We start from the raw sequence: 23751 nt of genomic DNA, 5'->3' as shown, positions 1-23751 counted from the left end.
AGACGACTACCTATGAGCAAGCATTTGGCAAAAGTGGGAAGGAAAAACTTGGTTTTAACAGGAGAAAACCTCCATAGAGGTTGGAAAAACAGTTTCATGGCCAACTGAGACCTGCTCCCTCAATATTCCATGACAGATTAGCAGATAATAGACCTGGAGTTGATTCCAAGTGCTGAACTTGCATTTGGTAGCTGTTCACTGGAATGCTCAAAGACTGACAAGTGTCAGTGCAAGTGAACCAGCGCTATGCTGAAAAAACAAAATAAACCTATCTGAGAGACAGCAGAAATATGTAGGAATGGCCAAATCAAAAATGTGTTACATTTTTAAAAGAAGTACTGCACTGGCCAGCTCAGCAGCACTAAAAGACCCGAAAGACCACAGAAAACAACTAAGTGCAGACCTCTTTCTTTGGCTGATAAAAAACTGTTATGTCTGAGTATAAAAATATCATGAAGGTGAGCTAAGACCAAGCACATAAACAAACAGAACTATCCATCAAAACAAGCTCAGATGACCTGCCCAAGAGAAGCACACCAAAATACAAGTGCTTATCTCAATGGACTAATAAAACCAGGAGAAAATGGGTACAAAAACAAATGGCAGCTCACCTTACAAAACAGACTTTTTTTAGTTCAATGTGATGTGTTACAGCAGTCATGAGGGAAAACCGTTTACCTCTAGACTTTCATAGATTAAGACGTCTTTTTGCAACCACAGCTATGGTCATCTGGTTGCCTTCAAATAGAAAGCAGGTTCAACACTGCACTCTCTTTATCCAGCTCGAGAACTGCTTTCAAGTTTTATACTGTCCATTTGCTTTCCTTAACAAGATTTTTATTAAATCTATTCTTTGTTTTTCTCTCTCTTTGCAGGTTTTCCTCCGACGTCAAAGTGGCAAACTAGAGTTCTTCCGCAACTGGAAGAATTACACAGGCGGCTTTGGAGACATGAATGATGAATTCTGGCTGGGTAATTTTTTAACAAAGAACCACAGAGTTTTCCATAATACACAGGACGTGGTCATATATCAGGGTCCAAAATAGCTGCACACATAAGTTAAACATAATTTACAAAAATGCAGTTCAAACATACAAAAATCCAAAAAGTTAAACTTCCAGAAAGTCTTCCATTTCCAGAAATTTCCACAGCACAGAGTAATAGGACCACACTAAGAAAGTAACTCAGGTCCCAAAAGCAAGATCTGACAAAGGCAGAGAAACGGTTCTAAATACACAGAAGGAAAGCTGGCAAAAAGGATACAGGTGAGGATGGAACACATGAGGAAGCAATTAAAGGAAAGTAAAAATAATCAGGGAGGAGGAGGCAATCACAAAGGCTGAAAAGGGCAGAAAGTAAAAAAGGGAAAACTAGCATTCAAAGTAAAACAGGAAATGAGCAAACGTTAATTAACAAGTTATAGTTTTAACTACATAGTTTTAAAACGAATTTTTGTTTAAACTATGTAGAGCCTACAATGTAATTTCTGCATGTGGCCAACCTTGTTGATGACATACTTGTATGTGGTGGGCCAAAACACTACTTGGTTAGTTAGTTGTCAAACATAAGGCCAAATGGTCAGAACTGGCCTGGCAAAGACTCTAATCTGGCCCGCTCTGGCAGAAATTATGTAATTTTTGATTGTACGTTCATAGGTTTTACATCTTTTTTCTTCTGGTAAAGATCTCTGCCACATAGTAAACCAAAGTAATTCGATAATAAATGAACAAGTTACATGACAGAAAAGTTGCTGTTTTTTTACTTTATAATAAACATTTATGTGTAGTTAAACATCTTTACAGTTACAGAAAGGGGAGTTTGAGTTGTCCAGCCCATAACGTAAAATGAGCTTAGATTACAGAGTAGGTTACTGCATAAGGGATGGACATAGGCATAAATTTCATCTAAGAGCTCCATAGATAGTAGTCATTTAAATGCTAAACATTTGTAATGTGTAGAATGATACTTTTAGTTTGATAATAGGATCTTTTGTAAGCCATTGTTCAGCTGTCTCCTTTTTCACTCAGGTCTGTCCAACCTGCATAAGATCACAGCCAGCGGTCAGTACGAACTGCGAGTAGACCTGAGAGATAAGGGAGATACAGCCTATGCTCAGTATGACAAGTTCTCAGTCGGTGAACCCCGGACCCGCTACAAAGTCCACGTAGGAGGATACAGCGGTACAGCAGGTAAAGCTAGTATCTGTGCTCTACAGTTTATGCACAGTGATTTAAATGTCTCTTGATACTTTGTCTTTGACACCAGTACTGGCCTTGCACTAGCGATGCAGGAGCCTGTGTGTGGTAGATGGGCTTCATTTACCTTCTTTATATGCTGCCTTGCTTGTGCTTTTGTGTCACTCTGTTTTGCGATGCACGAGTCAGGTCAGGACTCGTCAGTACAATGTGTAAAATCTCACCACTAGATGTCAGTAGATTGCAGATTGCAGTTTTCTTACCCTTCTTAATTCAAATGCATAATCCTAGTTATGGTGGCGACTTAGGAGAAACAACTCTGGCTGTGTTCATCTGAATCAGAACAAGAAAAACACCAGGAAACTTAATCACAGCAAAAATGTAATGACTCTCTTGTTTGGCCTCTGTAGGCGACTCCATGACCTACCACCACGGCCGGCCGTTCTCCACCTACGACCATGACAACGACATTGCCGTCACCAACTGCGCTCTGTCCTATAAAGGAGCCTTCTGGTATAAAAACTGCCACCGGGTTAATCTGATGGGACGATATGGAGACAACAGTCACAGCAAGGTAATGAATAGTTCATTGCAGCACAACCTACAGTACAGTTATTGCACATTTAATGGGTCACCAAAGGTCCTGACTGGGTCAAAAATAACTGCCTGAATATGTGCTCACAGGCATTTTACAGTAGACATTAGAAATCATGAATCTGATTTATGATTAATGATTCCACTAATCGTTTTTCATTATCTTGATTATTTTCATGTTATTTTGATAAAAATAAATGTACTTCTAAATCTAAATTTAGAAGGAACAGTTGTAAATGACCAACTTTTCATTGGTAGTGCGCATAATATGAGTCTGGTAGAAACTGCCCTTCTGTTTCACTCTGTTTTTGACTTGCACATCTTGCCTGCCGCCTCTCCAGGGCGTGAACTGGTTCCACTGGAAAGGCCATGAGCACTCAATTGAGTTTGCTGAGATGAAGATCCGGCCATCCAACTTCAGAAACCTGGAGGGAAGGAGGAAACGATCATAAATGATATGAAAAGCTCCGCCACCACCAATACCACCTTCACCACCACCAACAACAAAAACAACAACTACTACTCTGGACTCCGCATGAACCACCTGGACTCCCAAACCCTCCCACCCTGCAGCAACCAAAGCCACTGCCAAGAGCCCTGCTGTTCTCACATGAAACAAATGCTCCTCGATGTTTTCTGTTCCCTCACAAATCTGCCTAAATCTGCCATATGACCCATCCCAGCCTTTCCCCCCTCTGATACGGCTACGCAAAAATGCTGCCAGTGCAGAAACTGACGTTACAAACTGGACTTGCATCAAACCCCATGAGGTTCACCAAAGAGAGTCTCTCCCTCTCACTCAATTCTGACCCTGATCTCTTGTGTTGCAGCATTTGCGGGAAAGCGTGAGCACAGCTTGGACATTATGTTGTGAATAGTTATTAATACAGTTTCCTATTTCATATCCATGCCATGTCTGGCATTTGACAAAAAAATCTGACTGTTTAGTACGATGCAATCTTGTTTAGGATCAGGGCCTCTTTGCGAAAAGTGTTAATGCAGCAGGATTATCAGAGAAAGTCTACTCCTTGTACAGCTCTGTACATGTCTCCATCTGATATGAACGTCTGAAAACTGATTCTTCAGATGTCACATATCTCCATCTAACTTGTCATTTGTTTGTCCATGTGCAACTAAACACATCTCAGTGTCACTTTATAATCCCCAGCCTCCCTTCACTCCCATCCCCCCAATAAAAAAAAATGTAAAAAAGGAAAAGAAAAACCTACGGAAACACATTTTACTCTCTACATCCCATGTCGTTGTGGACGGTGGTATTTCCGTTGAGTCCTTGAAGGCATCATGCTGTGGCCACAGTATTGTGTTAGCAAAAAAAGAACAGAGAAGAAAAGAAAACGTGTTTTGTTTCTCTGATGAATCTGAGACGGGACCTGTTATTCAGTATAAAATGACTTTCGGTGATAACATTTTGTTTGTTCTTTGTTTTTGAAAAATGTGAATACGGTACATATATGTGGAACATGAGAATGTTATGTGATGCTCGAAACTTTAAAAAAGGCCAATTTTCAATTGAATTCCAGTTGTCATAGTAAGGTCTCTATGCTTGTGTTAATGAAAATAGTGTTTGGACAGGCCAAAACTAGAGAACTAGTTACTGTTTTTACCCCTTTCACCTCCCCCAAACCCCGCCCCGTACCCTTTCCTGCTATTGCAGGATACTAAACCACTGACCTTCTAAAGAATGCCTGTGTAAATTAAGGTTGTTTTGATTGTTTTCTTTGTTTAAAACTGGGTGAACAGCAGGTGTTTCTCTGTAAACTGTATTACAATAAAACAGTTTGTTTAAAACGACAAGTTTCACAAGTTTTATTTTGACTATCCTGGGGTCTACTAGCTCTTTGTCAAAATGGATCTTTGGTGATTACGATTTTACAATGCTGCGCAAATCGAGGTCATTTAGATTAGTTACAATCACACTGGGGAAAACAGTAGCTGGAGACCAGAGCATGACCAAAATTATTTCAGTTATCTGCAATGAACTTGAAATCTCATTGCCTTTGAAAGACAGGACTAGGTCTGCAGCCGCTCACGGTCAGTTGGTGTCTTCAAAGTGACTTTGGTACATCGAGATGGCAATAAAGTAAGAAGATGGGGTTGTGATAATATGGTAATTAATTGTGACGAGTCATTAAAAATCGCAAATCTGTTGCCTCGTACATACACCGAAATTCACATTAAACAGAAAAAAAGAAAGAACTCACAATGAAATTCCTCATTTTAATGTAAGCTCTGCTTCAATAAAGACATTATAATTCAAAATTCACTTGAACTACTTATTGTCAGAGTCAGAACCTAACAGATTTGAAGCAGAAACTCAGATTGAAAAATTAACAAATACTCAGATTGGTTGGCAGTCTGTCTGTGTCTATAAATGAGATCGCAATTATGTGCCAACCTTCACCCTGGGAGTGACTCAGTCAGTCCAAAGTGGACTGCGATGAACATTTGAAACTGCTCCCTTTCGTGTGGTTCATACATTTTTCGACTGGGCTAATTTTCAGATGAAATTATTAGTATTAATTAATTATTAATATTAAAAGTAGTATTAAATGTAAGACCCGTTCCTAAAACTTTTAGTTTTCTAAACACGCCTAATGCTCCTTTAGCGGCCAGCCACAGGCCATGTAGCGGAGCTCCGAGCGGACCGATGGTAGTGCAGTATAATCAATCACCGGAAGCTTCGAACGGCCGCTGCTATAAAACTTCGTTTATACGCCTCTTGAGTTCAAAGCATACACCGGGAGAAACGGAAAGAAGCGGACGGCAACAGATGAGCTTAACCTGTTGGGCCACAGGTAACATACACGGTGTGGAGGAAAACGAGGAGTGAGGAAGGCAGCTGCTGCTTCAGCGCCTCTTAGCTAGAGACTAATATGCTAATGCTAATTGCTCTTATGTGTAGAAGAACGTCTAACGTGGAGTTAAAGCGAAGCTGCACGTATTTATTAAAGAATGACAAAGAGGCAGCTGAGGGCGAAAAACGGGAGGTTCACTGCTGCAACATCCCGACCCGTACTCAGAGACACGTGAACACATCACTGTGAGGTCAGGTTGTTTCGGATCAGAGCAACAGCAGCAGGGGCAGGACGCTGAGGGATACTGTGTGCGATTTTTTTTTTTTTTTTAGAGAAGGGGACATCCAGGAAATGTGTTATGAACTGAGGCTTCGGAACGATTGAAGCAACGAAGCTGTGATTGAAGTGCAGATCCTATATAAGCTTTAATTGTTTTTAACAAAATTGCAATTGCTGTACTCCTTGAAAGACCTTCATGCTGGGGGTGTACAGGGGCAAAAACTAGAACACTGCCACACTGACATCACACTAATGTGTGTGTTAAAGCTACGAACTTGATATAAAATACGGATTTAGCCACTGTGGTGTCACCCATTTGTTGTTCACTTGCCAATTGTGATTTTCTTGCTGCCATGTTTGGGTTTTTGTAGCCATTCACATAAAAAAAACGTAATTAGGACAAGAGGGTGGAGTGTTAAGTTATCCACTGACACTAGGTAGTCTAGTAGTTGGACCTGTGACCAGGAATTTAAGCCTGTCCCATGTGCTATAGGGAAAGAGGGAGCATACACCCTGAACATGTCACCTGTCAATCACAAGGCTACAATGCATCCAGGAAGTCTCCACATTTTTCCACATTTTTTAAAGGTAGTCTTATTCCAAAACGGGGTAAATTCATTTTCCCCCTCAAAATTATACACAACAGTACTCCATAATAGAAACTCTTTTCTATGCAGAACCTCTCAAGTTCCATCGGGTTAGATGGGGAATGTCGGTGCACATCCATTTTCAGATCTCTCCAGAGATGTTCATTCGGGATCAAGTCTGGGCACTGGCTGGGCCACTCAAAGACAAAGTGGTCCCAAAGCCACTCCTTTGTTATCTTGGCTGTGCTTAGAGTCGTCATCCTGTTAGAAGGTCCAGAGGTCAGAGGTCCAGAGCACTCTGGAGCAGGTAATCATCAAGGATGTCTCTGCATATTGATGCAATTCCCCAACCCTGACCCATCTCCGTGTTCCAACTGTTGACAAACATCCCTACAGCATGATGCTGCCACCACTATGCTTCACTGTAGGATGGTATTGGCCAGGTGATGCTTGGCATTTAGGCCAAAGAATTCAATCTTTGTTTCATCAGACCAGAGAACTTTGTTTTCATACTGCAGAAATGATTTCTCTTTTAGAAGGTTCCTCTCTCCACAGGGAAATGTTGGGGCTCTATGAGAGTGACTGTCACAGTCTTGGTCACTTCCTTTACTAAGGCCCTTCTACTCTAAATGTTCAGAATGACTGGGCAGCAAGCACTAGGAAGAGTCCTGGTGGTTCCAAAGTTCTTCGTTTAAGGTTAATGGAGGTCACTGTGCTCGTTGGGACCTTCAATGCTGCAGAGTTTTTTTTCGGTATCCTTTCCAGATCTGTACCGCGATGCAATCCTGTTTCAGAGGTCTACAGACAATTCCTTGGACTTCATGGCTTGGATTGTGCTCTGACATGTGTCTTTCCAAATCATGTCCAATCATCTGAATTTACCACAGGTGGATCCCAATCCAGTTTTAGTAACTGACAGATCTGTGGAAGCAGGATGCAGCTGAGCTCAGTTTTGAGAATCATGGCAAAAGAAGTTTGCCCTTAGGCACCCTTCCCGGGCCTGGCTCCAGGGTTGGGTACCACCACACCACCAAGCTGTGCTCGTACTGCACAGCTTGGTGGTGTGGTGGGTAGTACTATTGCCTCAGACCTGCTGCTCCACTAGTAGGTTATGGAGTTTGCTGTGTTGGCAGTTGGCCGTAAGTGTGAGTGAAACTGGTTGTCTGTCTCTCTGTAGTAACTCTAGATAGCAAGGGCTCCCTCCATAAACTGTACGGATACAGCAGACGCGTCTGTTTTAAGTAACGGACTAATAGAGTCCTGTAATGTCACTGACTAAAACTTCCTGTTCTTACCTCAGACAGGGTGTTGTATCTTCCTCCAGAAAGGGCAGATAGCACAAGAATGATAGAGAAGTCAATTTCAATGATGTAAAGAGGTGTGTGGTTTTTTTGTTTGTTTGTTTGTTTGTTTTTTGTTTTAGTTATAAATTAATTACTATTAATCAGAGGTTATATGTTCTTATTTTACAGTCACAGCTGTGTGTCAGAGATGCTACAGCTCCCCCTGGTGGTGACAGCCCAGGTAGACCTGCTCCTGGTGCTGGTCTCCTTGCTGGCCTTCTGGACCAGGCTGAGCCATCTTAGTTATCCCAATGCTGTGGTGTGAGTGCATCTGTTTCACACACCTGAACATCATGTACACCCACATACAAACTTACGTACCAAGCTTCATTCTGTTATTAACTGATTTTTATACCTTGACCGTTGTGCAGGTTTGATGAGGTGTATTATGGTCAGTTTGTGTCTCTCTACATGAAGAGGGTTTTCTTCATTGATGACAGCGGACCACCTCTCGGTCACATGATCCTGGCCTTTGGAGGTGGGTTATTAAAATACCAACACAGCCCTTTGTGAGTGTACAGCTATATTTATACTTTGCTCCAACATGTGCTTCTGCTTTTGCTGTTTCAGCATACCTGGGAGGTTTTGATGGGAACTTTGTGTGGAACAGAATTGGAGCAGGTACAAATCCCCAAAAATGATTTCATCCAGTTAGAGGTTAAACCAGAAAATTTGTTAATCTATATAAACCAGCGTGTACCTTCTTCTTTTTTTCTTTCTTTTTTTTTTTTTTTGAAACCAGTTTCTATATTTCCTCCTGTCTAACTTGGTTTTGGTCTGTTTAAAAGTAGTGTGTGTTTGTTTTGTTTTGCAGAGTATCCTAGCACGGTGAATGTGTGGAGTCTGAGGCTTCTGCCGGCCCTTTGTGGAGCTCTCTGTGTTCCTCTGGTCTACTTGTTGACTTTAGAGTTGAAGTTCTCCCACCTGTCTGCTCTGGGAGCTGCAGTGCTGTTGCTGCTGGGTGAGTGCGTCCATGCTGAGTAAGAGTTAGTGTCTTCCTGCTGAAAAGCCTTTTAGCTGCTGCTTTTTATAAACCAGTGAAGTGATGCTTTCCCGGTGAATATGCAGCCGGGTTGCTCTTTTCAGTCAAGTCTGACTTTGGATCTTTGCTGTTCCAGAGAACTCTCTGATTGTCCAATCACGTTTCATGTTACTTGAGTCTGTCCTCATCTTCTTCGTGCTCCTGGCTTTCTTCTCATACCTGCGCTTCCACAATGCGCCCAGCAGGTTAGTCTCAGATTTCTCTTCTCATGTGTAGAAAGTGTAGACTGTAAATTAAAGATGGCTGTAGCCACTGTGATATTGCCCACTGGTTTGTTTTGAAGCCCTCCGTTATAGTTTTATGGTGGCCACCTTCTTATTTTTACTAGTAAGTGGAGCGCTAAATTATCAGCTAATGCTAGCAAGTTTGGTTAACTCAGGGACTTTAAACCATGTGGAAGCACCAAAAACTGCAGTTCCTCATGTATGGTTCAAAAATCAGACTTCGTTTTTATAGTGTTTGACTTAACTGCATTAAAAACTACATCAACAGCCTTGTAGAAAAAACATTTGTAGGTGATAACTCTCCTCTAGTTGTCAAAGGTTGTCATTTCTGGCTTCAAAAACGGCACAAAAGCCAAAATGAAACTTAAAAACAGATTTTCTCAAACCAAAGGATTAATTATACTTTGTGTAGTTTTAGATACAGTAGAAATGAATGTATCACACACATACACGTCTGCTAATTAGTGCAAATAAAATACTACAATTTCACTCATCAAAACGGGAACACAAACTTCACAGATAAGCTGTTAGCAGAATAAATCCAACAGTTAGCCATGTTATATTGAATTACTCCTACATTTCTGTAGGACATACACATAAACCAGCTTCTTTAGTCTTGACTAATCCTACTTAAAATTTCCATCCATCCTTCTTCTTCCACTTATCTGCGGCTTGGACTCAGGGGCAGCAGCCTAAGCAGAGAAACCCAGACCTCCCTCTCCCTAGCCACCACCAGCTTGTCTGGGGGAACACCAAGGCGTTCCCAGGCCAGCCGAGAGATATAATCTCTCCAGCGTGCCCTGGGTCTGCCTCCTCCCAGTGGGACAATTCTGTTAATGAAATTAACGAAAAGAATTGTTGACAAAGGGCAGCCCAGGCAGAGTCCATCACCCACTGGAAACTAATCTGACTTATTGACGGCTGTGCGGACCAAGCTTCTTGCAAGGGATCAAATGCTCGTAGCAATGGGCCAGACACCTCATACTCACAGAGTACCCCCCACAGAACCCTCCAAGGGACATGGTCGAATGCCTTCTCCAAGTGCATAAAACACATGTAGACTGGTTGGGCAAACTCCCAACCACCCTCAAGTATCTTTGAGAGGGTAAAAGAGCTGGTCCAGTGTTCCATGACCAGGACAAAAACCGCATTGTTCCTCCTGTATCCGAGGTTCAACTAACGGATGGACTCTCCTTTCCAACACCCTGGCGTAGACTTTCCTAGGGAGGCTGAGGAGTGTGATTTTTTTTTTCCCCTAGAGTTGGAACACACCCTCCGGTCCTCTTTCTTAAAAATGGAAACCACCACCCTGGTCTGCCAATCCGGAGGTACTGCCCCTGATCTCCATGCAACATTGTAGAGGCATTTCAACCAAGACAGCCCTACAACATTAAGAGCCTTCCCAAAATCAGGGCAATCTTCATCCACCCCAGGGCACCAAGGAGTTGTTTAACTGCCTCAATGACCTCACCCCCAGACATGGACAAGTCGTCCCCAGACTCTGCTTCCTTCACGGAAGCAGTGGGATTAAGGAGGTCCTCAAAGTATTATTTTCACCGCCCAACAATGTTCTCAGTCGAAGTCAGCAGCGCTCCACCCGCACTATACACGGTGCAGGTAAAGCACCGCTTTTTAGCGAGTTAACCCTCCATGAATCGCTACCTTATTGTGGTGGAGGGGTTTGTGTGTCATAGAGATCCTAGAGGCTATGTTATCAGGGGGCTTTTGCCCCCTGGCAGGGTTGCCCATGGCAAATTGGTCCTGGGTGAGGACCAGACAAAGACCGACTCAAAAGAACCCTATAAGTATACAATCAAGAGAACAGTTTGCACTATCCCTGCCTGGGATAGGGTTACTGGGGCCCCACCCTGGAGCCAGCCTAAGGCCAAACGTCTGGTGGCAATGCTTTAGTTCATGGGGCCTGGCTGGGCATAGCTGAAAAAAGGACATGGGCCCATCCTCCTGTAGGCCCACCACCCACAGGAATTGCAGAGGCTCTGGCGGACTGATCCCTGGCTACCAAGACTAGCAATTGGTGGTTAAAATTTCCATTTTTTTAAAATATCTTTTTGAAACTTGTATTTTCACATGTTCAGCTGTTGCTGTTAATACGGAGAGCTGTGCGGTATAGTGTGTTCACTCTACGGCCCACTCTCAAACATAGGCAAGTAGCTGCTGGAGGTTTCTTTATCTTAAAAGGAAGTTCTTAATCCCTACTCTCGCCAAGTGCTAGCTAATAGGGGATCATGTGATTACTCAGGATTCTCTCATTAATACTGTGGGGTTTGTACCTTGCAGTGTAAAGCAACTTGAAGCAACTGTTATTTTAAATTAGTGCGACGTTAATACAACTAAACTGAATTGAACAGTTTGTTTCCTTTTTAAACTGACCCTTTCTCTGCTCTGACGTCATATGGTTACTCTCTCCTCCTCAGCTCCTGGTCCAGATACAGTTGGCTGATTCTCTCTGGTGTCTCCTGCGGTGCGGCTGTAGGGTGAGAAAGTGATTTAAGGCCTGTTGCTCTCTAGCGTGTGCTGTTATCTAAAATGCAAATGTTAATGTGAAAATGTGATTGGTGTAGGGTGAAGTACATGGGTCTGTTCTCATATCTGCTGCTGCTGGTCGTGGCCTCTCTGCACACCTGGAAGCTTATTGGAGACAAAACTATCAGTCATGTGAGTCTAGACTTCCTGATTGTATCATATCCAGCACTTAGCTGGCAAACCCTACTTTTGCAGCTATGACTGCTGGTACTTTCAAGAATACTCCATGTCATGTGTCTTTTGAAAAATGGTTCCCAGCTCCACAGAATCCATTCTCAGGAATTGTTTTTGTTGTTTTATGGACTAATTTGCCAGTTTCATGTCATCAATGATCCTGCATGCATGTCTTTGTGCAGATGAATGTGTGTGTGCAAAGTGTACATAGAGTTCTGTGTCTGGTGGTGGTTCCAGTCCTGCTCTATGTGTTCTGGTTCTACGTTCACCTGAGTTTCCTGAACCGCAGCGGACCACATGACCAGCTGATGAGTTCTGCTTTCCAGGCCAGCCTGCAGGTAAATACTGTCAGCTACACTTAGTAATTATAGACCTGTTTCCTGAGAGAAAACAGATTAGAAAGTTTTGAAATATTTGTTTACCGACAAGTGAAGCTAAATCTTTGATCTCACTGTATTTACGATAAATACCCAGCAGTTTTCAGAACCAATCACAGCACAGAAGCAGGTCTTACTAAGGTTATCAGTGACCTGAAGATCAGCATTAATTAACATAAAGTTTCAGTCTTTGTCCTTCCCGATCTCACTGCTGCCTTTGACAGCAGTGAGATCCTGTGATGGGTTGGGGGGGGAGAAGGGAAACAAAACAAAAGGAACACTGCAGAACAGAGCCAGAGATTAATAATAACTAATGATTAAATGCAAAGGGGTGTATAAAGAGTGGAATATCACATTCTGGAGCTGATTGATTGATTTTTGTGTTGTAGGGCGGTCTCTCCAGGATCACTCGGGGTCAGCCTCTAGAAGTGGCTTACGGGAGTCAGGTGACTTTGAGAAGCTCTGTCTCCCAGCCAATCCCCTGCTGGCTCCATTCTCACAAAGTCAACTATCCAATCAGGTGCTTCCAACACAGCAGCTAAACACCTGCTTCAAAAAGCATCCCAGTTACAGTTCAACTTCATGATTTATTTAATGATGTTTCCTGTTTTTATTCAGGTATGACAATGGGCGGGGCAGCTCTCACCAGCAGCAGGTCACCTGTTATCCCTTCAAAGATGTCAACAACTGGTGGATCATCAAAGATCCGGGCAGGTAGATCACATTTCTCTTCAAGTGCTATACATGGAGACGTGGCCGATGTGTAACTACTGTCTATATCTCTGTCAGGCAGCAGCTGGTGGTCGACACTCCTCCTCGACCTGTCCGTCACGGTGATGTCATCCAGCTGGTTCATGGGATGACGTCACGTTTTCTTAACAGGTAAACAACTCAGAATATGTCCTGATTTTTGAGGGCTCTGTTGTCTCAGTAACTCTGGAGCTCAAAACTTGAAACATTTAGAGGCAATGAGTAAATAGAAAAGTTACTAATCTCAAGTTTCTTTGGAAATAAATGGTTAGGTCAAAAAAGTACTTTGAAGTTCTGTACTGAATAAATACCCCTCTGTGGGTTGTAGTCGACCCCTCTCCATCAGCTCTGTGTGTCCCTGCCTGTTTACCATCAGCTGGTTTATTTCAATGTTACAATGGTTGTGTTTCAGTCATGACGTAGCAGCTCCAATGAGTCCTCACACTCAGGAAGTCTCTGGATACATAGACTTCAATGTGTCTATGCCGGCACAGAACCTGTGGAGGGTGGTGAGTACAGTTTGTGCTGCATGTGATTTCTGATCTCTGTCTAAATTAACAGGAGTGCACCCACACATTTAATTAAAAGAGTATGGGATAATGTTGGCTTACTTAATGTAATCCCTGGTTCTTTGATAACAGAGTGAGGTGTTTCACTATGGGAATCGCCTTGGTGTGACCAACTACGGAAGCTCCAATGACACCACGTCTGTCGATGACAGACCTGTCGAGCCGTGCTCAGGGCTCTGCCCCCTCATTCTAATACGGCCGACCAGCCCCTCCTAACTTATTCCAAGCAGATTTCTTTCTCCTAAGCACTCTGTCCGTGCCTAAGCAAGGAGGGAAGTGTTGGTGAAACGCCTCACTCTGTCATCAGAGAACCAGGGATTACGTTAAGTAACCCAACGTTCTTTTTCTAACTTTGCTCGGTGTTTCACTATGGGAGATATGGTCCACTTCCGGATTGGGTCAGCTCCCGAAGCTACGCTCCAGTACTACTCCAGGATCTCTGGTCGAACCTGAGGCACCAGAATCCAGCACTGCCTGAGCCAGGGATGACTGTGCAACATCCCAGCTTGCTGCCGCACAAATATCCTGGACTGATACACCTCTGAACAAAGCCCAGGATGTGGCCACACTCCCTAGTGGAGTGAGCTCGGAGTCCCGGGGGGGCCTCTACAATCCAATGAACTAGCCTCTGGCGTGATAAGGGCCTGCCCTTGTGAGGGGAGGCCCAGGAAACAAACAGCTGATCCGACTTCCTGAATCCGGCTGTTCTGCCAACATAAGTCCCCAAGGCCTGCACAGGGCACAAAGTGTTCAGCCTCTGCTCTGTCTCTGAGGAGAATGGAGGAGGGTGAAAAGCCAGGAGCTCTACTGTAGAGCACCTGTATGATGTTTCCAACACTTTAGAGACAAAGGCTGGGTTAGGGGTGAATAGACAAAGCCTGTAATTCACTAACTCGCTTGGCTGTGGTTAGAGCCAACAGCAGAGCGGTTTTAAGAGAGAGAAACTTCAACCCCACTGCCCCGATAGGCTCAAAGGGGTGGTGGGAGAGGGCGTCTTAAATGACTGACAGATCCCATAAAGGACCAGTGGTCTAGAGACTGGGAGCGTTCGACGCGCCCCCCTCATGAAGCGACATACAAAGGGGGTGCTGACCAGCAGGTTTATCACCAAACCCCATGTGACAGGCTGAAATAGCTGCTAAATAGACCTTTATGATAGAAAAAGCTCTCCTTTTGTCCAGCAAGTCCTGAAGAAAACACAACAGCTCCACCACTGAACACTGAAAAGGGATTATCTGCTTTTCAAGCACCACTATTCAAAAACACGCCATTTACTGCTGTAAATGGAATGAGTGGAGGAGGCTCTAGCATTTTGAATGGTTTCAATAACCTTCGGAGGCATGCCTGCCGCCTTCAAATTCCACCTTTCACGGGCCAGGTCCATAGAGCAACCTGGTCTGGATGGGGATGTTATATCTCCCCACGCGCCTGAGACAGAAGGTCCCTGCGGATGGGGAGTGGCCATGGCTCGTCCACCAGAAGCTGGATGATTCCTGCTATCCAGTGTTTGGATGGCCACTGTGGAGCTATTAAAATCAGTGACCCGCCCCTGATCCCTCACTCTGCTCAGTGTTGGGGAGATCAGGCTGAGGGGAGAGAAAGCATACAGCAGTGTTTTTTGGCCAAGGATGGGCCCGCGCATCCACGCCCAGTGGCGCATCTGCGTCTGACAGAGAGAGAGAAAAACAGAGGGCAATGTGTGTTTTCTCGTAAGGCGAAGAGATCTACGGCAGCCCGGCCGTATCTCTGCCAAATCTGCTCCACCACCTGTGGATGAAGCCTCCATTCTCCGAACAGTGGATTCCCTCTGGACAGGAGGTCCGCCCCCCTGTTCATAATTCCTGGCACGTGAGTTGCTCGAAGGGAGAGGAGCCATGTGCTGCTCTACGCAATTATTTCCCTGGCTAACCTGTGTAGCTGCCGGGAATGGGTGCTGCCCTGGGGGTTGATATAAGCAACTACAGTGGAGTTGTCTGTTTTCACTAAAACATGTTGTCCCCGGAGATACGGCAGAAAATGCCGTAAGGCTAGGAGCACCGCGCGGAGCTGCAGCATATTTACGTGATTCAGCGCAAGTCTCTGTGACCAAACGCCATTCACTGCTCTGCCCATCATGGTTACACCCCAACCTGACAGGGATGCATCTGTGGTCAGTGTCACCCTGGATGATACTGCCCCGAGAGGTACCCCCGCAGCATGACTTTCCCCAGCTGAAAGCAGGAAAGACAGTGAGTGAAGGATGCGATCCTCTGCTCTGAAAGTGCGATGCGATAAGAGATGGAGTCTATTCTGAGCCCCAGATACTTTGTATACTGTACAGGTTCCAAGTGGCTCTTTTCCAGGTTGATTGTGAAACCGAGCTCCGTGAGGTGATTGACTACCACCTCACGGTGGTCTTTGATCGGCTGCCCGGGATGCTCAGGGATGAACTGCACATGCGCGCCACCGCTCCACCGCTTCAGAGCGGGCCCCTGAAGACGCGATAGTGTGACGTCACTCCTGTCTCCCGGAAGGAGTTGGGGCTGTCCCCCTCGGGTAGAGCGTGAGCTCCCCCCGCTGGTGACAAAGACAAATGGCAGTGATTTTCTTTTGTTTTTATTTTGAAACTGGGGGGACATTCTGCCCTTGGCGAACTGCCTGGCTGCAGGAATACACGTTTTATTTCTTTTGTTACCCCCAAAACACAGTGAAGTGCCTGGTGACTCTGGGCAGTGCTTGGTGACACAGACAGAGTGCTTAGGAGTGCTTGGTGACACTGCGCCATTTGTCCACAAGTCTGTCCTCCCTGAACTGGAGGAGGAGACTGAGAGGGTGCTCCTGGTGAACTGGAAACTTGCGGAGATTCTGAACCTTGGAGTGATTTGGTTACCCCTTCTAACATCTTCCTTCTCTTTGGGGGAGAAGAGAGGGGTGACACAGAACGTTGCATGTGTGCTAGGCTGACCGCTTCTTTTCCCCCTCTCCGGGGTGTGACAGCTTGTTCTTTGCAGCAGCTGCTGCAAAGGAATGCTTGCCCCAAGGTCTTTGGTTCTCTACTTTGGCCTGGTGGGTGACTGCAGGCCTCCTGCTCCTCTCTGCATTCTGACCCCACTCTGTCTCCCTCTCACAGCTGCTGCTGCTGCTGCTGCTGCTGCAGCAAAACCAGCTCTTGGCACCTGCTGGGGCTGAGGGGTAGGTTTTCTGGGTAAGCAGAGGTTCAATGCTTCTCCCTCCTGCTTTCTGTGGGTGCTTGTCTCTCTCATTCTCTGGGCCAAAGAGACCCTTGGTTGGGTCATAGGCTGCATCCATGACCTCAGCCTTCTGAGCATCCCCTAGGCCCGACAGGTTTAGCCACAAGGCTCTTTCACCCGAGACTGCAAGGCCCATAACATGGCCACATCCCTGGACTGCTCCCCTGGAGGAGCGAAGAATGAGATCATTAACCATGTAGATTTCATCCCAGAGGGCTGGGTTTGGGGAACCCGAGTCAAGCTGATGGCCCATGTCTTCCAGAATTTCTGCCTGATATGCTTATAGCAGTGTGACTGCATTAAGCGAGCATACTGACTGTGCAGCATATTTGTACATCCTTTGATAAATAGATGCCGTGAGGCAATCCATCTTGTTAGGCAAAGAAATGCTAGAAGAGACTGAGATTGCACTGCAGTTAGGGTGAAGGTGATACGCCACTGAAGGCTCCACTGCTGGGGGTTCGGTCAGCCCCAGTTCACCCATCCTGTGGATCTCAAGCTTAGAGCAGCCCTTGGTCGGAAGCTTGCTTTTTAATGAGCTTGACCAATAGCAACTAATTTCTTTCATGCAAGCCGGGACTGCTGGCTAAAGCTGCTTCGATGGCGGCAAGACTGGTGGGATCCTCTTTCCGTCATACAGGTCACATTCTGCCCCTTCGGCATCCTGGGCGGCTGGCCATGGGATGCGTAGCTTGGCAGCCCGTTTGCAGACCTCGTACAAATTGCTGTCCACCGGGGGTGCAACTTCAGCCCCACTCGGTGGTCTGGACTGCTGGGGAGGAAAGGTAGAGTCATCCTCCTCTTCCTCATCCATGTCCTCTAGGTCGAGGAGGTCGGAGTTGGCATCGCCCTCCGCGTCCTCGCCACCTGGCTCGCTCACGTTTTGATCGAGGAGGACCTCGAACGATGGGGGCATGAGCGGGGAATCTTCTTCAATCATGTCCGCCCAGCTTGTGGAGTCTCGCAAATGACTGATATCACTCGTAGCAGTAGCGGTGGACAGGCAGGGGACCTGACTGTTCGTTACTGCTACTCTCAGCCTCCTTTCCAGGACTTTCTCTGGCATCAACACACAGTGTGGGCATCCCTGAGGGTCCGCCAGTGAAGCCTGAGCATGCTTGGCACCCATACAGATGATGCACATTGGATGAGGGTCCCTGCCCGAGATGGTGGCACCGCATGATGCGGGGCACGGGCGGGGTACATCCTCTTTGGCCTTCGGTTCCGACCCTTTGGCGGGGGTAGGAGCCGTAGACATGGTTAGCGGAAAGGGGTGAGACTAGGCTACACCAGGCTTGTCGCAACACGTTTGCCCGTACGTAGCTAGGACTAGCAGCGGGAGTTAAATCCGAGCTAGTCGCCGCGGGAGTCAGCTCATTGTGACATGTTAGCTGCACTCCGCTAGCCAATATCGTTAGCAACTTAATGCTAACTGAACCCTAGGTCGACTAACAAGCTAATGCTAGTGAGACGCTAATGTGGTCCGTGGCCTGCTAACAAGTTAATGCTAGCCGGACACTGAACGAACAGCTCACTGTAACGCGTTAGTCCGAGTTACACAACGTCAGCTACCTCGCTAACTAAAACCAGGAACCACTGGGACAGCTCACCTGACGCGATTGCTGTTCCACAGTGTAACTCTAAGTACACTTCTTTCGAAGGACTTACTCAGCACGATCCAAACTGGAACTGGAAAAACTGCGTTCGGCGACGTACTCCTACACGGGACGCCTGAGAACTGTTAAGCAGCTAATCAAGTTGCCTGGATGCGCTGAGGGAGCTCAAAGTAGTTTCTCACGGTAAGAAAGCAAGAATGAGTTAGGAGGGGCTGGTCGGCCATGTTAGAATGAGGGGGCGGAGCCCTAAGCACAGCTCGACAGGTCTGTCATAGACTGTCATTGGAGCTTCCGTAGTTGGTCATGCCGAGGCGATTCCCATAGTGAAGCACTGAGCGAAGTTAGAAAAAGAACTTCCAGAAAAAGATTGTTGTCAGTGACTCCCACGGCCATTAATTGAACTGCATTTAGCATTCTTTTGCTCGTATTTGTATGCAGTACATGCACAAGCTCAGACTCTGTGAGCCAACTAGCATAAGCCAAAACATTACTATAAGTTAGTAAAATATTACAGATTACAGTTTAGATTAGGTAGCTTGCTGTAACTTAGTTATGCTACATTAATGTTTAATTAGTAACTTTAGCTGGTAAAACAATTTGAAAATGGTGAGATAAGTTGGAAGATTGTCAACTAAAGGATGGCTTAATTAGCCGAAATTATCTACTCATGAGAGTATTTTGTAGATAGGATATACACAAGAGTACAGGGCCATGTTTACATTACACCTACAGGAGCCGCTCAAATATGGAAACCCCTCTTATTTTTATACTAATCAGTGGCTGGAATGCTTTTTACTGAGCCTGCTGTTTGTTGGTGTGTTTGTGTGGTCAGGACATTTCAAACAGGGAGGCAGAGTCAGAGGTGTGGAAGACCATCCTATCTGAAGTCCGACTCATTCATGTCAACACTTCAGCTGTCCTCAAGGTGCAGACAGAATATGTCTCTGCTGAATGCCTGTACAATATGAAGTTATTACAGCCTGTTTGTGTGTGTCTGTGTGTGTTTGCGAATGTAGCTGAGTGGTGTGTCCCTTCCAGACTGGGGTTTCCGTCAGTTGGAGGTTGTAGCAGACAAACTGTTCAAAGCTCACAGCAGCAGTTTGGAATGGACAGTGGAGGAGCACCGCTATGGAACCAGTATGGCCCCTAACCCCCTCCTCCTCTTGACCTTCTTCTTCCTTCACTATTATCACTCAGTAGCTTTGCAATGTTACTTTAGTGAGGTCACAACGCACACTGTCAATCTTGTCCAGGTCAGGAGCAGAAGGAACGGGAGGCAGAGCTTCACTCTCCAACTCATATCGACGTTGATAGAAAAATTTCTTTCTGGGCAAAATTTGTTGAACTGCAGGTATGAACCTGAATTCAAAACTCACTGTCCAATCAGATTTGTTCCTGTGACACTAGCAAAAAAACAGAAAGGAGTAAAATAAAACAAATCTGATATCTTGGCAGTGGAAGATGCTGACAGTAAAACAGGAAGAGTCGGAGCACAAATACAGTTCCTCCCCATTAGAGTGGATCACGATGGAGACCAACATTGCATACTGGCTGCACTCCTCCACCAATGTAAAAACACGACACACACATGCAGAGTAACACACACGCTTTGTCCTGTTTAGCCCTGTAATCCACTTTTTCTGTTTCAGGCTCAGATCCATCTAATTGGTAACCCGGTGTCATGGGGCGTGGCCAATCTCAGCCTGCTGGCCTATCAGCTGCTGGCAGTTGTCTACTTGTTGAGGAGGAGGCGGGGCTTGAAAGATGTACCTGATGGTACGTAGAGAGACACTGAGTTCTGACAGTAAAACAGGAAGAGTCAGAGCACAAATACAGTTTCTGCAGACCCATCTGGGAGGCCAGATGGGTCTGCAGAAAGATGGTCCGCACTGACATATTTGCATCAGAGACTGAGTCTAACCTCAGCTGTCTGTTCGGGTTATGGTACCATTTCTAACTAAATGTGTGTTTTTTCAGGTGTGTGGGACCAGTTTGTGTGTCTGGGATGTGTGTGCGTTGGCGGCTGGTTGGTGAACTTTGTTCCCTTCCTGCTTATGGACAAAACTCTTTTCCTGTATCACTACCTGCCAGCACTCTGCTACTTGTACCTACTAAGTCCGGCTCTGTTGGAGCACGCACACACTCACCTGCTCAGGTACGCTCATCAGCTTCAGCAGCATATCCTCTTGTGAGCTACCCTTCTTTTTCCTGATTTAAATTTAAATTTAAATTTTCACCTTAATCGTGGCAGTCACTGGCAACTACCAGTCATTGAGTAAGATGACCTAATGCAACACAGAAAATGGATATTAAAATTTTTGTTATTTAGTGGTTGCTTAGAAGTTGCCAGTAGAGTCAGCGAGTGGTTTTTAGGACTTTGTAAATGGGGTTTTAACTAAACTGGGATTAATATTGCCATTTTCTCATTCATTCATTCATCTACAGAACCACTGCTTGTTTTATCTTATGATGACTGACATTTTCTACCACAGCTGCTGAACGTTGGTGGCTTTGTCTTGAGTAGAAGTTGGTTGTATTTTAGTAGGACGATCCACTTCCACTATTTTAAATTTCCTAACAAGGCTCTAGTGTGAAATATTTGTATGAGATTCATGTGAAAACCTCAATTTTATGTGCAACCATATCCCTTTTTGCCAGCTTTCAAAAAAGGTGGTTTCGATTCTTGTGAAGAAGTCACTATCATGACTCATTCAATGACATCACTCCCTGGCCAATCAGTGGCCTGCAGCTTGCTGACATCACATTTTCATCTTGACTGAAATTGCTTGGAACCCAAGCTAAGTACCTGGTAATGGAAAACCCTAAAAACCAAATCGAGCCAAGCAGATCCGATTAAGTACTACTGGAATAGAGGCTAAGAAGAGCGGGACAGCCATCATTAGCACTGGTATCTGCTGCTTTGTGCAGGGAGAAATAGGATGAGCAGTGGTAAAGCTACAAAATTACTTCCAGCATGCCACTGGTGTGAATGTCTCTGACTAGACAAAAACAGAGACAGGCCTTTAAGACTGATACTACCATAAATCTGTATGTTTGTAAGTTTTCTCCCCAACAAATACAACAATGTCGACGAAACGTTTTGCACCGTCAAAAATGCGGGTGCCTTTGGTTTCATTCTATAATACTGGGCTTATTTTTCTACAAAGGTTTGAACTTAAAGTATTTAAACAAGAGAGAAAAGTGTGAAAATGTATTATTTTTTTCACTTTGATTTTCAAGATGTCTTTGAATTTAGCCCTTTGTAGATTGATAATTTTCATTTCCCTCAATTGATGTGGCATCCAACACAAACCTGGTCTAGTATCAGTATACAGTGGTCCCTTGCTATAACCTGGTTCACCTTTTGCGGCCTCGCTGTTTCGCAGATTTTTTGGTGTGATTTTCCATGTTGTTTGTTTGTTTACAGCACATTGTCTTCTGGCTCTAGACCAGCGGTCCCCAACCCCCGGGCCTCGGACCGGTACCGGTCCGTGAGTCGTTTGGTACCGGGCCGCGAGAGTTGAGGCTCAGGTGTGAAATGTATAGTTTTCAGGGTTATTATCGGTTTCCAGCGTTATTTTGTTATCGTTTTTATCGTTAACTCGGTTTTCCTGGGTCTTTTCACGTGTGTTATGAATAAATCTTCTTTTTTTCGGTACCGGTACTAGTTTTATTTTGTTGTATTTATCCGCGACACCTTAAAGGCCGGTCCGTGAAAATATGGTCGGGCATAAACCGGTCCGTGGCGCAAAAAAGGTTGGGGACCGCTGCTCTAGACCATTGTAAATCAATCTTGTGCCATGTCTCCTGTCCAGTAGAGAATGTGTTCAGCGTGTCAAATTTACATAAATCTTTGATCACTAGCAGTGTGAGTCTGAAGTGCTCTATTGTATGTTTGTAAGTTTTCTCCCCAACAAACATAACAATGTCGACGAAACATTTTGCACCGTCAAAGGCATCCACGGGTCGCTTTGGTTTCATTCTATAATGCTGGACTTATTTTTCTACGACGATTTGAACTTTGAGAGTGTTTAAACAAGACAGAAAAGTGTGAAAATGTTCATGCCTGTCTAAGAAAAGTGTATAAAGTGTGTAGTGAGGGGTTTTACAGCCATAAAACATCTATAATAATTGTAAAAAAATAAAGTTTGCTAATTCGCGTATTTCACCTATCGTGGGTTATTTTTGGAACATAACACCCGCAATAAACAAGGGACCACTGTATTATCCAGTGTGATTTTTTTGTTTTTTTTTCTCCATTGAGAGCTGATTCGTTTTCTGTATTTTTTTTTCTTTTCTTTTTTTTTAAGCCGTGTAGTTGAATAGTAACTTTGCACTGTGTTTACGTGGCCTTCGAAACAAGCAACAGCTAAAATGTGCACATCCAAGCACCATCATTTAAACAATATCCCGAACTGGATTTGATTTTGGGCTAGCACAGCACTAGGGCATTCAACACACTCTTTGCACTATTTTCTTTACACCTCGTCAGAGGTGTGTTCAGAAATATATGGATGGAACTGCAAACAGTCTGAACTTGTACCTGCTTTATGTTGGTGTGAAAGGGCCAGTTAGACATAGAAGCACACTTTGTCAGGCTTTAGATCTCACTGTTGAATTTTCATGAAAATGTGACATGTTTTATGTTTTTATCTAAAAAGTTTTGTTCATATTTGTTTCTGTTTGCATCTGCAGCAGCGTGACACATCAGCGTGCACTGTGTGTGGGTGCATTGGCTGTGTTGCTGTCCATCTTCCTGACCTACCGCACCTTCTGTCCCCTAACCTATGGAAGCCCTGAACTGTCAGCCCATCAGCTGCAAGGACTGAAGTGGAGGGACACCTGGGACATACTGTACCGACGTCGGTAGAGGGATAATGACCCACATGGAGAGGAGTTTATGAGTTGAACAGAAGATGAACATATATTCGGCTTGAGGTCATCAGAGTTCTCAGACCTCTGAAGCACCAACCCCTGATGATAAACCAGTGATGACTGACGTTGACCGAAGGCTGAACACAAAATGAAAGATGAACAAAACAATAATGTGCCCTCATTCTTTTTGTGTTTACACTGGAAAAGTGGAATTGGTGGCTATCAACTGGATTTTACTTTTTCTTCAAAGAAACTATATTTTTTAGGACTTAAAAAATAATTTAGAAAAAAAATAGATTAACAGTGAGATTAAAGAAAGTGTTGCACCATAGGATTTTTCTTGTAAACAAGTTGAAGCTTAGTTTACATCAGAGTAAAGAAAAAAAAAATAAAGAAAATGTGGTAAAATATGAAGTCAAGTTGTGGGTTTATGAACTAGGGATTTTTTAAATGGAAAAAAAATAAAAATGTTACGTAAATAATTTTTTTAGGGCTCATCATGGGCTGTGGGCATTTGGCCTAAAAACAAAAATATC

At 44.6% G+C, this 23751-nt stretch overlaps 3 protein-coding genes across 6 annotated transcripts in view; 2 read left to right on the top strand and 1 right to left on the bottom strand.

Annotated features, from left to right (window-relative positions):
- The window catches only part of tncb (tenascin Cb), a 55046-nt gene extending 50442 nt beyond the window's left edge, over positions 1-4604 (top strand). For all 3 annotated transcript variants that reach the window (XM_084945606.1, XM_084945603.1, XM_084945605.1), the window contains 4 exons: positions 876-972; positions 2028-2189; positions 2606-2769; positions 3131-4604. In XM_084945606.1, the coding sequence (XP_084801732.1) occupies positions 876-972; positions 2028-2189; positions 2606-2769; positions 3131-3241 (534 nt within the window). In that variant the 3' untranslated portion in view covers positions 3242-4604. The remainder of the gene's footprint in view (positions 1-875; positions 973-2027; positions 2190-2605; positions 2770-3130) is intronic.
- Positions 4605-5294: 690 nt separating this feature from the next.
- On the top strand, positions 5295-23629 carry pomt1 (protein-O-mannosyltransferase 1). 2 transcript variants are annotated; one of them, XM_084946038.1, is made up of 21 exons: positions 5725-6472; positions 6562-6778; positions 7944-8075; positions 8186-8292; positions 8385-8435; positions 8629-8775; positions 8933-9041; positions 11516-11575; positions 11663-11756; positions 11981-12136; positions 12565-12695; positions 12794-12889; positions 12965-13057; positions 13338-13434; positions 19173-19265; positions 19357-19477; positions 19594-19691; positions 19796-19909; positions 19990-20116; positions 20318-20495; positions 23036-23629. In XM_084946038.1, the coding sequence occupies exons 3-21, from the start codon at positions 7963-7965 to the stop codon at positions 23208-23210; spliced, it is 2160 nt and encodes a 719-aa protein (XP_084802164.1). In that variant the 5' UTR covers positions 5725-6472; positions 6562-6778; positions 7944-7962; the 3' UTR covers positions 23211-23629. The 2 variants fall into 2 exon arrangements, with proteins under 2 accessions (XP_084802163.1, XP_084802164.1); XM_084946037.1 differs by lacking the exons at positions 5725-6472; positions 6562-6778 and adding an exon at positions 5295-5605.
- Positions 17311-17982, bottom strand: LOC146375756 (uncharacterized). The gene has a single exon (XM_084946658.1). It carries the CDS (start codon positions 17980-17982, stop codon positions 17311-17313), a length of 672 nt encoding a protein of 223 aa, XP_084802784.1.
- Positions 23630-23751: the final 122 nt, after the last annotated feature.

Source organism: Perissodus microlepis, chromosome 12 (genome assembly GCF_051167445.1).
Source record: "Perissodus microlepis isolate ML-2025 ecotype Zambia chromosome 12, ASM5116744v1, whole genome shotgun sequence".
Taxonomy (NCBI): Eukaryota; Metazoa; Chordata; class Actinopteri; order Cichliformes; family Cichlidae; genus Perissodus; species Perissodus microlepis.
Note: the sequence above shows the minus strand (reverse complement) of the source record. Positions and strands in the feature narration are given on the sequence as shown.

Coding starts and splice junctions, on each gene's coding strand:
- pomt1 (XM_084946037.1), top strand. CDS start 7,963: ATGCTACAGCTCCCCCTGGTGGTGACAGCCCAGGTAGACCTGCTCCTG. Junction 8,776..8,932: donor TGCAGTGCTGTTGCTGCTGG/GTGAGTGCGTCC, acceptor TTGCTGTTCCAG/AGAACTCTCTGATTGTCCAA. Junction 19,910..19,989: donor GGCTGCACTCCTCCACCAAT/GTAAAAACACGA, acceptor TTTCTGTTTCAG/GCTCAGATCCATCTAATTGG.
- LOC146375756 (XM_084946658.1), bottom strand. CDS start 17,982: ATGTCTACGGCTCCTACCCCCGCCAAAGGGTCGGAACCGAAGGCCAAA.